This window comes from Leptonotus elevatus, chromosome 8 (genome assembly GCF_054856555.1).
Source record: "Leptonotus elevatus isolate MCC_2025b chromosome 8, RoL_Lele_1.0, whole genome shotgun sequence".
NCBI classification, from domain to species: Eukaryota; Metazoa; Chordata; class Actinopteri; order Syngnathiformes; family Syngnathidae; genus Leptonotus; species Leptonotus elevatus.
The window spans coordinates 9,636,040-9,652,212 of NC_141246.1; the positions used below are offsets into that span (position 1 = coordinate 9,636,040).

General features: G+C 38.0%; 1 protein-coding gene and 1 long non-coding RNA gene across 6 annotated transcripts in view; both read left to right on the forward strand.

The window, feature by feature from the left end:
• Positions 1-3,558, forward strand: part of septin9b (septin 9b) — a 74,527-nt gene extending 70,969 nt beyond the window's left edge. For all 5 annotated transcript variants that reach the window (XM_086082609.1, XM_086082608.1, XM_086082611.1 and 2 more), the window contains one exon: positions 704-3,558. In XM_086082609.1, the coding sequence (XP_085938735.1) occupies positions 704-923 (220 nt within the window). In that variant the 3' untranslated portion in view covers positions 924-3,558. The remainder of the gene's footprint in view (positions 1-703) is intronic.
• A 3,231-nt stretch (positions 3,559-6,789) lies between these two features.
• On the forward strand, positions 6,790-7,812 carry LOC147169664 (uncharacterized). Its single transcript, XR_015095790.1, has 3 exons — positions 6,790-6,871; positions 6,951-7,017; positions 7,548-7,812. It is a non-coding gene; the product is annotated as an uncharacterized LOC147169664 (long non-coding RNA).
• Positions 7,813-16,173: the final 8,361 nt, after the last annotated feature.

Here is a 16,173-nt window from a genome sequence, read left to right on the forward strand (position 1 = left end):
GTAACTATTAAATGAAAATGTTTATGACTTTAAGGAGTTACAGGAAAGAAATAGCTTAAATAATTTGGCATATATGTCATACTATTGTTTATTTATATATATATATATATATATATATATATATATATTATTCAATTCATCAACTATTTTTTTTTAAATATAATTTGTCACCAAAAATTCCATATATATATATTCCAGCCAGTTAAATACTTGTATAATTTTATAATGGAGGCGGGGGGAATCACAAAAATTACAACCTTATTCTCAATATAATTTGACACATTTGATATAGTTAGGATTTTTTCTTGCAATTGTAATTTATTTTGTTATTTTATTGTCTTAGTTTTCTGAACCTAAATTGCCACATGTGCAATTAAATTCTGATTTTATTAGGAAGAAAATAATTAAAGAAAAAAAATGCAACGATTAATGATTATTACTAATTATAATAATTAATTAACCAATTCAAGATTAATTAAATCAATAATTTTGTCAAATTAATATATTCCTACAAAATTAAAATTCATCCCCAAATTTTTGATTCTAGTAACGCGATTCCCCACCCCGCCTTTTTATTTGCGACGACATTGTGGTATGACTTTTTTTTCCCCCTCGGCTCTACCGTTTTTTGGTTTGTTTTTATGACTTAGCGATATGTATTGCATATATTGATGAAGAACGCATTTGTCTGTCTCGGCTTCAGGACGCACATGCAGAACATTAAGGACATCACGGGCTGCATCCATTACGAGACGTACCGCGTTCGCCGGCTAAACGAGTCCAATAGTCACTTGAGCTCCCACCCGCCCGAGCGTCCTACCGCTCAACCCAAGGCCAACGGTCAGCCCGAGCTGCTGCCGAGCAACGGCGTGCAGGCCAACGGGGTGGTGATCAAACATCAAGTTCTCACGCACGAGATGTAGACACACACACACATACACGCACCCATTCCGTTTACATTTACATGCCCATTTCCATACATGTTCTGAGGGTGAGTCGATTTTCCTAATGGGACTTTTTCAGTAATAAGCCACTTTTCTATCACCATAATACACACGGAAATGCACTATACAGTACAACTTGTCAATATACAATAGGGGTGGGGAACAATTCCTATATCATTTATGCTAATTAGGATGGCGGGTCTGCTGGAGCTGATTCCAGCTGACTTTGAGCAAGAAGCAGGCGTTTCTTCAACCACGCCAGCCAATCACAGGCAAACGTAGACAACCAATCACATTCACACCTAAGGACTATTCAGAGTTTTCAGTTAAACACACATTCAAAATATGTATTTGGAATGTGGGAGAAAATCCACATTAGCATGGGGAGAACATGTAAACTCAGCACAGGAAGGCTAGAGCTAGATTTGAACAATCTCAGAGCTATGAGACGAGTGTGCTAACCACTGTGTGTGTGTTAACTGTTTAAGAAGTCCGCAAACAAACTAAAGTTAATATTTTTCTGGATGAAAATTTTTATTTTAAAGAAAAAATTGCATTTGTTGAGGGGAAAAAGATTTCATGGGACTTGAAAGTCATAACCATTAAATTGCCATTAAAGTAAAAATCTAAACAAAAAAAATATAATTTTCTCACTTTTTTTGTTAATTTTTTTGTTTAAAAATCCAGACTTTTCTCGTAATACTATGCTATTTTTTAAGCAAATGATATATGAAATATGACATTATTCTCATAAGATTTTTCTCTAGTGTCATTTTATTTTTTTATTTTATTTTATATATATACCACTTTAATCTTGTAATATGACTCTTTCCTTGGCAAAATCTTTTACCCAAAATGCAACGTTTCCCCCAATGAAAAAAAAAATCCCACTTTTTTCTTCTTTGCAGTCTTTGAGCTTTCTTTTCGACCCCTGCAAAAGGTTCCCCACCCCTAATAAACCGTACAGAGACGAATCTCACACTGCATTTAAGCATCATTAACTCATTCATTGCCATTGACGGCTATAAACGGCAAAAAATCTTTTGAACTATTTCTATTAGTTTAACAATTTTTTCCACTTTTGTTAACAAGAGTATGAAAACCTAGGAAAAAAATGATTGTACATTTAGAACAGATACAATTTGTGATTATGAGTTAACTAGTGAAGTCATGCGATTAATTACGATTAAAAAATGTAATCGCCTGACGCCCCTAATATTTAGTATTTTTTTTCTTTAAAAAAACAAACATTTAATTTTAATTATTTTTTAATACATTTTTCTTTAATTTTTTTTAATAATATTTTCTTAAAAAATATATATATTTTTTAATATATATATATATATATTTTTTTTTTGTAATAATTTCTTCCTGTTTTAAGTCATTTTAATTATGGTTTTTTTTTCATTTGTAATCTTTTCTTTAAAAACAAAAGATTATAAAAAATTAAGTGCGTCAGGCGATTTACCTTTTTAATCTGAATTAAAATTTTATATCTTCTAAATGTACAATAAAAAATTGCAGATTTCATACTCTTGTTAACAAAAGTGGGAAAAATGTTAAACTAATAGAAATAGTTCAAATTAATTTTTTACGTCTATAACCGTCAATGGCAGTAAAAGAGTTAAGAGGAAACCAAAACATAATTTTATACTCTAGATGATTAGTTCTGATCCGTATAAGTTGCCTGGTTTTGTTTGTGTTGTCATGCATCATCTATTCTGTCTAGTTACTTGGCCGTGTCCGGATATTTAGAGTAGCGCTATTGTAGTAAGAAGGAAGGACGCTTCCATGCTGCCAATCAAGAAACGAGAGCAACGGTGTAGGAGCAGCTATTCATGAAGTTTTGTCATGTTTTCCCGCCCACTGTGATGCTTTTAAAAAATCTTTCTCGCCTCACTGTCTTGTCATATAGGGGGGCAGTCACCTTGTATTTTACAGTGTTCGTTTACCTGTGTATTTTTATTCATCTCGTTCTAATGTTATTGTAAATGATGTGGCAGAAAGCGGGCCACCTTTTTGTCCATTTCTTTGGCCTTTAAATCCATATTAAAGTCCTTTTTTTTTTGTATGATAAAGTATTTGTGTGTTTTAGTTAAGCCGTTCTTTCAGCAACCGGGACTACAAGTGTTGAATTCAAGAGAGTACATAGCAATAAGCAGGCGTCGTGTTGCACTTTAGCATTAAAGGACCTGCTCGTGAAGTGCACGCGTGTGTGTTCGTCTAATTAGAAACCGTGACATTTACACCGCAAGCTGAAATTGTTTAGTTTGAATCGCATGTTTTGCATTCGTTTAGAAATGTGTGCCAAGAACTTCCGTAAAATAACATCAGAAATGACTTTTTTTCTTCTTTTTTTTTTAACAGACTGAATGGCATATTTTACATTTCCATAAATGTCTTACAATCAGATGATCGAATCAACACAGAATTAATTTCACCGCTGCTTTATTATTAACCAAGGGAGTACAATTCCATGTCCAAAGGAAGTTATTGGTTATTCTTTGTTTACTGTTGTATAGTTCATTGTTATTTGTGACGGTATCATAGAGTTAAGGTTTTATCTTTGATATGTTATGCTCAAAGAATAAAAGTTGATATTTTTATTGTTTAACATTGCTTGTCTTCATTGCAAAGTGGACAGACGCATCTACATAGATAACCAGTATTAAGTTATAATACAGAAGAGAGAAAAGAAATATCTTGGCAAAGACAAGTTGTGTAGTTTTTCCCAAGTTTGTAAAAGAAGCCAATGATCAGGCCATGAATGAGTTCAATTTTTGTAATACAAAATTATATTACAAGTGATACAGCACTGGAAATAATTCAAGATGATGATCTGCCCATCTTCTGGATTCCCCCCAATTGTCTTGAGTGCATTGGCCCTGACATTTAAATATGTTACACAACGGCTTGTGATGTCCGATCAGGAGATACGTGGATGCCCTTGCAAAAAAAAAAAAAAAAAGAGGCAAACATTTGACATAGAAAACATGATAATTGCTCTGACATTAGTTCAAGCGCAGTAACAAAAATATACAATCCAACTGTTGATATAGTCCGAGAAAGGCGTTGTTAGCATAGCTATGTATATCACTGTAAAAGGGAATACTTGTTGGACAACCTGCATTTTTAGAAATTACAGCTTGCAACAAATTGATCGAGGTACTTATTGTTGATTAACTGTCTTAAAGACACACATTAGCTGAACTACATCGAAGCTACTTCAAATGGGTGGAGCCTAGATGTCTTGGACTAATGCAGTTAAAAGCGCTGTATTAATATAATTGAACAGTGTGAGTGTACTAAACATGTATTATAGTTGGAGAAATTATTAGTTATCAAATAATGAATTATTTCAATAGATTACATCTAGTGACTCTAGTGAGGCTAAGCGGTTAGGAGAATGAATGAATAAAACATTTTTGCGCAATATAACCCAAAGTTAATTTTTTTATATTAATTTGTCTCCTCATTTCTCCCATCGCCATCTTGTCTAACCCCTCAGATTTCACTGTACTTCCAACGAGTGCTATCTATGTTAGTTATTGAAGCCTACTTCCAAAAATGTGGTGCTAGCTAGCGCTATCTATGCTAGTTATTAACGTATGATGACATCCTGTCAGCCATTTTCATCTATGGACACTCCCGCCCATGTGATCACAAAATTAGCTTCACTACTGAAAAGCTTAAATTGAAAACGGTGACGTTCCGAACTTTAATGACAAATGCAGTTAAACTAGTAACACTGCTAGCAGCTGCTACTTGTTAAGTCACTTCTGCCACTTGTATCTGTTTCAAGAAATCAACAGCTTTGCCTTTCAACTATGCTTTCAAAGTTAACTTCTCCAATCCCATTAGAGATACACAAATACAAAGTTGACAATTAATATGAGCGTAAATTTTCCCATGCTCGATAATGCCCTTCCCTAATCGTGCGCTAACACTATATATTAACCCAGCAAATGAGTAACTTATTGGTTATCTACCCTTTCCCTAACTGGGGGAAATGATTAAGATGGCTTTCATTTTTAAATAAGCTGTTCAGTAAAACATTTCTCCCTTCATGTTCCCCTCACATTGACTAGCACTGGATGGCAGCTCCAAAATTCACTAATTGGCCCACTACTTCTTTTCATCAGCTATATATCTTATAACCTTGTCAGCAGTACTAGTAGTAGTATGCAGTGAGGAAACTACACATGGGAAGCTTCAAACCTATTTCCTAGTGTTGCACAGTTTGAGACGTCCGAAATCAATGTCGTAACACACTGTGAACGGACGGGACGTCTTTATTAATTAGCCTCCAGTACTTTTCAAGCCAGATAAAAGTGATGGGCTTTTAAATTTGTCAGCTTGAGAAAATGCGTTTGTCACATGCTGCGTGCGGCCTCCCTGCGGGTGGCTTGCTCGTCACGGGGGCATCGCCGGGACACATGGAAAGACGTCTGCCTTGGTTTCAGTTTTAGCATTATGCTAAAATTTCAGCTGTCTGCTATATAATGCTTGGGAAGAAGCACTCTGCCGTAGTGCTCATACAAAATGAAACAAAGACAAAGACGTTCCTGCCAAATCTAACAGCAGGTACCTTACGAGTCTCAGCTGGGTTATATTCTTTAATATTTAATGTCAGAACAAAACTCATGAATAATGTTCTCCCCATATTTTTTTTTATGTGACATCTTGGTGGGTGTTCTTTTAAAATAAAATAAAAAAGAAGAGAAGCCCTAGATGGTAGTAAAGTAAACACCTTCACTGTTTCACCGTCGATGTCGTTACTAGGCAGATTTTTGTCTAATCAGACAGCCAATGAGCTGCCGGGCTGGCCAGACAGCCAAGCGAACGACCTGGTAGATTTACACTCATAAAACGGTTCCCCATCTGGATGGTGAGCCAGTGACGCGAGAGCCAACGCCTGTCTGTCTGCGCCAGCCCTGCACGGCCAGTGTCTGGCTGCTGTGCAAATAACGGATAACAGTGTGCAGTTTGGGTATTTTCCTAGAAATGGCTTCCAAAATAAGCCTTCAGTCTTTTTGTTTACTGTGTGTATTGTATTTTCTGCCATCACTGTGACATAATACACAACAAAAATGCACATCAACACACAGTGAAAGTCTCAGGTCTTCACTTTTAAGTTTCTAGCAAAGTCCCAAGTTACTGTGGCGAAAAATTAAGCAAGGTAAGTCAAGCTCGCTCTAGTCATTATTCTGTTTAAACTAGTCATGATCTTGGTCAGTCACACATTACATTAGCGATTAGCCACTTCACTCACTATCTGTACACATAATATCAGTTAGCTGTGCTAATAAATTCACAATTTATGTTTTTAACGGTTCCAAATTAGTCTCTGCATTTTTCATTACTTTATTTTAAACAGTATATTCAGTGTTTTGACTAAAAAGATTATCAATATGACTTGACCTGCGACTTGGTTAACACAAGCAATGATTTAAACTCGACTTGCTTCAAATTTAGTAGAGACTTGACCGGACTTGACTTGAAACCAAGTCGCCATGTCCAAGGACTTCTTTTATTTTATTTAGGGTGGCCACATTTTCAAATTTAAAAGCCTGGGCACTAACATTTTGCAGAAAATCAAATATATAATAAATTCTCACCCAAAAATATTTATAACAGATTTAATTGATACTAGTCAATCTGGTTATTTAGCTAATGCTAAATGCTATTGTAACCAACCTAAAAAGGGCTTAACAAATAATCTATTCATTTCCAATCGTTATTTGTTCATTTTTGACTTTTGAGTAATGTTTTGAGATGTATGTATACTTATTTTGAAAACCGGAAGTGTATTTTGTAGTGAAACCGGATGTGGTGGTCTGAAATACTCACGCTAGCCTAACAATCGCAATAACAACCGAGCACTGACTTCTGATTTCTCCCGTGTGGATGTAAAACAAGGGCAAACGGTATTCAAACTTAGTTCATTTCTTTGGCACTTAACATGTATTTGTCCGTGATTGAAAACCCATGTAAATGTCGTTTTAGATGTTCGAGAACGAGCAAGGAAGCATTTTACTGCACAGGCTTTTCAGGTGGAAAAAACCCTTCCTTGGTAAGCTAACTCTGTAAAGTTCTCTGTGATTTTTAAGTGTGGAAAACACTATGAGGTGAATAAAGCTAAGCTAGCGGCTTTCCAAAGATATTTTTGTATATTTCATTTTGTTTCTGGGGAATTTATTTTTATTTAATGACCTGAAAGGGAAAGTTATACCGATTTGTTCCACAAAAACAAGTACTTGTGAAATTTTATACAGTTAAAACGATTGTGATTCGAGGTCAAAGCTACTCACAATGGAAGGAAATAAGGTTATTTTAAGTTATTTAAAATGGTTAAAAGAATACTATACATGAACATTTGTATTACCTTAATTAAAGGTAATACGTCCTTTGTAAATTTGAGAGTTCATAATTGAATGTGGTTACATGATTGAAATCTATCTATTGTAATTATTAAAGGATTCCTGCATCATTGTTATTTTATTTTCCTTACTGAAAATAATTTTATTTTGTACAACACCTAGAAAATCCAGTTGCATTATCTTGTGTATAGTATCCTGAACTATAAGTCTGTTCTTTATACAGGTCAGGTTTTTTTGTGATGCAAGAGAGATTGGTGAAGCTCCAGTCTTCCTACAAGGTGGATCAGTGATCCTTTTGATGGTGAGCCACCCATGATGAACAAGGAACAATTTCCACACCTTCTAACCAGCGCTGCCTTGTGGTAGGATCATGCTTATCTTTTTAACCAACAAGATCGCCTTTTGGATATGTCCTTTGACTTATGACTATTTTATTTTTATTTTATTACTTGAGTTATTGGGCCCATCGGATTGCGCACGTTGTAAACTGTTGCATATTATATTTGCAGTAAAAGTTAAAATTTTTGCAACGTTAAACCTGTGTCATTCCATTATTGCTTCAACTCTTCAACTTCTTACGAACCTGGCAGTGACATGTACATACTCTGAAGTGGGTTACACTATCTTGTTTGGCTAAACAAGTCCTTTTACCTCACGCTGGTCCCGCATTGTAACATTGGAAATACGCCGACTGAAAAGCTCAGCTTGCGTTGGGTCTGACCAGCGACCGCAGCGGTAGGCTAGTAGGACTGCATTGCCCATCGTTTTTAGACACGAAAGCAGGAAGTAGTTCTCGTTCTGGTATGACGAAAACATGCCTATTAGCGATTGGAGGTGGATGAGAATGAGAATGTGAAAGCAAATAGGAAGGAATCTAATAGTCAATTCCTTTTTAGTTGGTTTGTTGTATGAAACGTTATGACAACTGTGTGACTGACGTGCACATGGCTCAAAACCAGGACGCCGGGATGAAACCTACATAAAAACGGCGACAAAACAATGGGGCTGGCAAAATCTGTCAGGACTTAGGACACCAGGTTAAAAACCAAGACTGTCCCCAATTTATATTCATCTTCTGCCTAGACCAATGCCAAGTCACTCTCTGACACAAGGCATGATGGCATCACTGTTTTTTGTTCCCAATATGCTAATTAATGAATCCCCATCTCACTCATTTGGACTTCTCTTGTTTTCAGCCAAGTTCCCGCCCCTCCAAGTGCACCATCTCCTCCCCTCGCCCCTAATCAAACCTTGCGCATCTCCTTTGTCCTCCTCCTCTGTCTTGTTTCTACTTCCTCCATGCCTCTTTGACACCAGCTCCCAGGGTAGGAGGCACAAGGAGGGGTGTGGACCACCGCCCCCTTCCTGTCTGCATGCAAATTGGCCTTGATTAAAACTCAGCGACGTATTTTATTGAAGTGACCTGCGGAGGTGGGAGTCTATTGATACGACGAAGCTCTCCGGGGAGGCCGAGGTTGTTTAGCAGAGTGAGAGCTGCAAACAACAGAAGCCAAAAGGGCTATCCTGGGACCGTTTTAGAGACAGTTAGGCTTCGCACCGATAGAGAACGTGAGTAGATGTGCATTGGCTGTTGACGACCAGGTGCAATCAACAATGATGTATAGACTCGTACCAGCCTTCGAGGTGCATTGGCATGTTCATATGATTGTGATGCAGCCTTCGAGTTGACGTGACAGGCTGCCTCTGTCACTTAGTTGTACTATGAAAAACACACCCAATGATGCCCAGCCGCCAATAGTGAAAAAATTGCACCTTGGCATTGGAAATTATCATTATTAGGACATACTAGGAACTAAGACTTGACCAAGTAAAGTTAATTCAGATCATAACACTGACCGTTCAGGGTTATAAATTAGCCATGTAGCATGATGGTTTCCTGTGCTTAACCTGTGGCTATGACTCTGGAACAAATGTCAGTATGGACTCATCAGACCGCATGGTCTTTTCCCATTCAATGTAGTCAATTGACCCTTACTTATGACCAGCTATCTATTAGAAAATACTCAATTCTCGATATACCCGTGAACATGGCTATAAATGATCCGCACTGTTGATTGTTTTTCCAATTTATGGGAACAAAATCTTGTCTTTCCAGACATTTAGTAAAATCCCATTCAATCATTAAGTCACGGTAACTTGAAATCCTCAGCATGTTTTGGGTTCTTCCTTCGCTTTAATATAGAGCTTTTCTAGATATTTCTGGCGTCTGCCCAAAACCTAATTTGTAACAATTTGGTAAATTTCGTCTTTTCACAAATCTATAGGCTACTATTGGTCAGTCCGCATGTGTCGGTGTTACTTTTACAAATTATTATTTTGAAAATGGCGAGCACTCTTTGAAATACTTTTCTCAAACATGAATTTCTCCACTTTTATTTGTGAACACATCTCATTAATGATCCACTCGTCACATCTTAAAAAAAAAAAAATCATCTTTTTTTTTATTATTATAATTTTTTTCTTGAGAGCTCAGTATTGTTCATTCGGTAATTTTACCGATTTGACATGTCATCATCTCTTTTTTTTATTTTTATTTTGTTTGTATGTGTGCGTGCGTGTGAGTGTGTACTCATTAGTTCACCTAAAACCTATTAAAAATCCCATACCGTTCACCTAAACCGAATACTTCAGAATCCAGCTAGAGTCGTGAGGTTGTCAGGAGACCCGAGGAAGGATCAAAGAAAAGAAAGGAAAGTGAAATCCAGCACCGACCAGACATTACCATTAAAAAATGTCATCTGACGACAGATTGCTCTTGATTTGGTTGTGAATGTGTGATATGGCTGCTGCTCAGTCCAGGGGCGGATCTATTCTAGTTGGTTACCCCGAAAGCCTGAAAAATCTTAAACTTTACAAAAGTGAGCCGTAACCGTCTAATCCATCTTCTTTGTGTGCTCCTTTGCAAAATGTTTTAGCCATCCTACCATTTATTTTAGATATGCTGAAGGTGGACCCCCACACCCCCCACACAGCTGGGCAGAGTGATGTATAGATTCGTGGACACCCTCTGAGGTCACAAGGTTGGCGTTTGAAGGATAAGGGGGAGGATTGGTTGGCACGCAGCCAGCTAGGGGTGCAATTCAAAGACGCACACACTCTCGGCATAATCAATCAGAGGTGGCGGAGGACGAGAGTGAGTGCTTCTGCCTTTCTTGACAAGCCCTGATTGTATTTATGCAGGAATGGAAGCGAGGAGGGAGAAACATTAATAGGGATTGGCTAGTAAGACGTGGGCAGGTGCAGGACCGCCGTAATGGGGCAACCCCCCATCCCCCCATCCCCTCCTCCCCTCTACCACAAAGCCAAGGACATACAGCCAAGAGGAACTGATTGAATGCCATGCCAATAAAAAGAAGCAGTTTCATGCGCCATTGACTGAGTTGGCATCCTCACAGTCGCTCTGTGATGAAACCTCTTCCGAGGTCACCGTAATGTGAATCACATTTTGTTCTCTAAAGTGTGCCCTTGGATCTGATTGTTGTCCTTTTTCTGTTCTGTCCGCGGCTCGCTTTTGATGTTTGATGTGCGGAGAGACTGGCATTATCATTTGGAGTGTTTGTTTGGGCACGAATCAAAAGATGAAATTCTGAGCCACAATAGGTGGGCAATAATCCGATTCAAGCCAGCAGTGCGCATACAGCTCCAAAGATTGCACTTTCATTCTCTCTGTCGGTGGCGCAGCGTGTCCCGGAGCCAGCTAATAGAATGCTTGTCTTGTATCTTCTCAACCATGAACTTTCCTCTGTCACAATTACATTCAGTGCGGATGCCTTGCTCACCTCGCAGACAAATGCAAAAGCGGTCGAATGCATTTGTTGAACTTCCTTTATTCGCAAGCCGTGAAAAACATGTTCTCACTGGCAGTTTTCGCTATTTTGTGTAAAAATAGCAAAAAAATAATTTTCTCGCACATGCTGATAAAAGTCATGAGGCATAAAAGTCAATATTGTGTACATTTCAAGCCTGTTTTTATCCCATGTTATGGAAGTGTGGATAGATTTTGTCATGCATCATGTGAGTATGATAAAACATGACAAACGCTCTCGTTTAATCAAGTCTAATTGAATTTCCTCGTAGGTTATTCTCTTAATCGTCCCAAAGTTGCCACAAAAGGCATATGCAAAATCTTCTAGGAGTAGGAAACGCAAACATCATTATGCAACATTTTGTTTGTAAAGTTTAATGATCACTTTTAAATGATTCCAAGGAAATCACAATGTTGAGCTATTTTTAGAAGAAACTCTCGGACTACTCATCTGGGGCCTCATTTACTATAACTAAAACGTCCATTTCCAGAAAACGTCACACGCATTCCCCCAAAAATCCAGGGCCGTCATTTATTAAGCTTGCATACGATCAAAATGAGGCCAAAACTTTGCGTTCAAACATTTCTGCGCCAAAGTCGGTATTTATGTTTAATTAAAGACGATAAGATTGGTGAAATTATTTCTTTATGCTCACATTTTGTATCATACCAAATTATTATAATTATTATTATTATTATAGTTGTCATTTTTTTGCCGCTGTGCGCCCTGCGGCCAATAATCACGGGCTTCTGTGACTCGACCTTTGCAATGAGGGTTTCATAATGTACATCTTTGTATTTAAAAAAAATATATTTTTTCAAAATTATTATTCACACAAAAAATTAATGTAGCCTACATCATGGTGAAGTTAGCCTTCTTTCTTGCCTTTCCTTGTCCGTCATCCATTGTTTTGACTTGATGATCGCCGTCACGTGCTACTTATGAATACTCAAATCCATTAATGAGCAAATTTGCATTTCCTAATATGAGGGGAAATAGGCAGACTTAGGGCGGGGAATGACGTTGAATCAGCTGCGCGCACCGGTTGGGACGTGTGGCATTTATAAAGGGAAATTGCGTGCAGGTGTGCGTATGTGTGTTTACGCATGGTTTTATAAAATTATTATTTTTTTTCTGGTTTTATAAAAAAAAAAAAATTCTGTGTACTGTGAAGTTTGGGGTTCATTCGTATATATGTGCGTACGTACGAATCCAAGGACATTCCGTTCATCTCAATCAATGCGGAAATGTTCGAGTATCAGACTCCTCCCTCTCCACGCCCGTACATAAATACTATAATTTATCCCTGTCTCAGAGTATGTTTTTGGATAATACGTAGCTCACAAAAGATTACCTCTAATGTGTAACACTGTATTACGTGTGATAGGTGGGATAGTAACCCCAGAGAGCCAACTATATTTACAGTATTTGCAAACATTAAGATGTCAATTTTCCATAACATTCTCTTCTCCTTAAAGAATTTAATTTAAATTTGGCATGATTGATAGTGACACAATTTGGAACAGAATTCAATAACTAATTTCTAATACTCATTAACCATGGATGATTTAAGAATAATTAGGTCTCTCTGAATCTTCTATGCTTGTTTTGTTACTGATCGATTATTTATTTATTTATTAATTTTAAACCGAATTAGGCTTCACACAGCTAAAGTGTTGTTGTATTTATTTAGCCAGCAAACTGGCTGAGAATTAATCAAACCATATAATCTGCTATAATGTCATTGTTACCTTTGTCAAATTATTTGCATTGAGACTGTACAAAGCAGTAGTAAGTGGGTACTGTATGGTCGGTTTGCAACTAGTACACTGCCCCCTGCTGTTAATCAACAGCAACATCTCCAGCTCCTGCCAACAAGTCCCAATAAATAAATAAAACTGTCAGTGGTGACATAAATGCATACACTGATCCACAAGAATCTCTAAAACCTCCCCACTCTATCCACATCGCCTCGCGTGCATCTTCCCGACACGTTATCAAATAGCTGTTTTCTCAGGGAAAATATACGCTAAGCTCACCTTATTTACATTTATATGATCAGATTTTCCACCCTATAGAAGCTATGCAAATGTGCCCTTTTCGTCAGTGTGTGTAGATTTGTAGCAGGTGCTGGAGGAAGGTTATAAAAAAAGAAGTAATAGTATTGCCCTCTAGGAGAACAGACCTGATGTACGGTTTCTGGACCTCATGAATTTTGTAATGATCAATTTTGTTTGCTGTCGGCCTTTCCAGACGTATCGGGACATTTTGAGCTACAGGGATATACAACATGAGATTGATGTACACTTGAAATGTTCATCCATCTTTCTTTCCTCAAACGTATATACAGCACCTCCCCTCGGATCTTTTCGCCACTGTGTTCCTTTTCCCTTCATCTTGTTGGCCTTTAAATTTCACAATCAGCTTGTTTTGATGATGTGAGGAGAGGCTTTTGCAGGCTGTTTAACATGTTTATGTGCTGCATGTGTGTCCAGAGGGTGGCGGAAGGAGAAACGCACTTAACTGGTGCAGATTGCATTCTGTCAGCATATTACCAGGGCCAGCCTTTATTCCTCAAGATGGCGAGGCACGTTTCAGGCAATTACAGCCCACGATTCAAGTTTACATCTCCAGCCTTGACTGGATCACAACTTTTGCTCGTTTGTAGCACGCCATGGCCCCCTGTTTGATAAAACGCTGATGTGTGGAATATTCACCAGACACGGCAAGCGAGGCCTAATAATCGTCGTAATAAGAAATTAATTTTCCCCCCGACTGCGCTTTAACTTGAGTGTTGATACAAGGATGTGGAAGAGAAATCATGAGCCCAACGCTGGTGATGGAATGTTGAAGGCAGGTTGGAATATATCACATTCCCTCAGGCTCTTGCTCTGTGTGCATCAACATTTCTCGTGTGATTCAGTTGCCTCTTTCACCCTTTCATCATCTATGATTCCAGGCACGTGCACACACATTTTAGAGGGACAGGTGACCCCCCCCCCCAAAAGGGCATTCATCGTTAAAATTGTTTATTAAATTAAGTAACAGCACAGTAGCAACACATAATCAACAGAGTCAATAAAATATTGACAAAGGAGGTGAATTAAGCAAAGAAACAGTGCATTAGTTTGTCAAGTAAATTACCTCTCCTTGAGTAATGAGGGACTTTTCTTATAGTACACGGTACTACAGTATCTCTCTTCCTCTGATTATTTAATGTCAGTATACAGAGAGGCTTTGAAAAAAACTTGCATTGTTTTAAAATTATTTAAAAAATATATATCATAAAATACACTGTAACATTTTACAAATATTATAAAACAATGGAGAGAAAAAATTATCAAGTACTCAATTTAAAAAAAATCAAGTAATGAATTATTTTTAATTAAAAACATTTTTTTTTTTATATGTACTGACTATTTTTAGTTAGTAAAAATGTTAATCATCTGTGAAACAAACAAATATTCCAACAGCTTTAATAGCTTGTGATTGTTTAGTAATTTTTCTTCGTTTGTGTCTGCATGACTGTATTATACTGCCCTCTGGTGGCCACACCAGAAAACAGTACATAGAATAATAAATTAAATGAAATCATTAAATCATGATGCCCATTTTTTAAAAATGCTTTACATTCTATTAAATGAAGTTATTGCTCTGTTTTTTTTAAAAGTATTATTATAGAGTGCTATGTTGCATATGACATTAAGGCAAGAGAGTTGTATTCCCAACCACCCCCACTCCCCAAGTCCCTTTCTCTCTAGTTGTGTTCATCCTGATGTTAATCAGAAGGCCGGAGTCCATCGCTGTCAATGCTTTGGAGTTTTATTGTTACCCCCCCCCCCCCACCCCCACCCCAGTATGCCCCCGCCAGCCTCAAATGGGAAGACATAAATAACCCTCCCCCGTAAGCACACACTCTGGCTGGCTGTACGTGCCACAGCCTCCACGGCCCTGCTTGCTCTTGCCTGGCATAGCTATCCATCTCTCCGCACCCACTCGGCCGATGCTCTTACCTCTTCCACCCATCACGCGCGCACAAACGTCTCCCCATCCCCCGCTATTGCATCTTCTACCTGAGCGCATTTGTCATCCCGTCGCTCTGCGAGCTATACCCGATGGGCAAGAAAAAAAAGAGAAAGAAAGCTCTCTGAGGCAATATGCAAACATGCAAAAAGGTAGGTTGCCCTGGCAACAGCTTAGAGGTTATTTCCAGCTCTGATGGAAATCAATGTCATGTGCCAGGCAGGCAGGCACCTCCGTCCTCGGGTAAATTAGAAAAGGGTGGGCGGGGGGAGAAGCCAGAGCTTGGAAGGACAAAGAAAAATGCAGAGAAAAGAAATGTGAACATTAAGGACTCCTGACTTATTCTAATATGCTGTAGGCACATGCAGGTATCATTTGGCTAATGTCATGGGTCATTTTCACTTTCATCAACTTTTTACTTTTCACACTTTGGCATTCGGCATACGCTCCGCTCTGCTCAGTGGCACCTGCCTTTCCGAGCTTGTTTATTCACATAAATGAAAAACAAACTCCTCCGCGTGCGAATCAGAAAAGATAAATAACAGCAGAGGAGGAGGCGACGGGGTGTTTGCGTTGCTGTTTGCCCAACATCGTCATTTCAATGACAAGAAACAATGTCACCCGGGATCGAGCAGATATTGTGATGTTCTTTCATGAAGATTACCGGCTAGTAGAAACCTCTGGAGGTTGCTCACATCGCATTATGTTTTGCAGTGTACAAACAAAATGCTTATTCAGTTTGATCACATGGCTTTTCTATCGTCAGCGTGCAAGAGGAAGGCTTTGCAGTCATGTAACATTGAAGCATACAAAAGGCCAGAGATGCTGCTGATTTGAGTGTGTATGCATGGCATAAATCCATTAGAAAATTATAAAATACGGTATGTTTTGTTATTATTAGGTACAAGGTAATTCACCCCTATTTTTGCATTACATAGAATAAAAACTGAAACTATAAACTTATGATTTTACTGAAAAAGCCGTTTTTATTATCAAGGA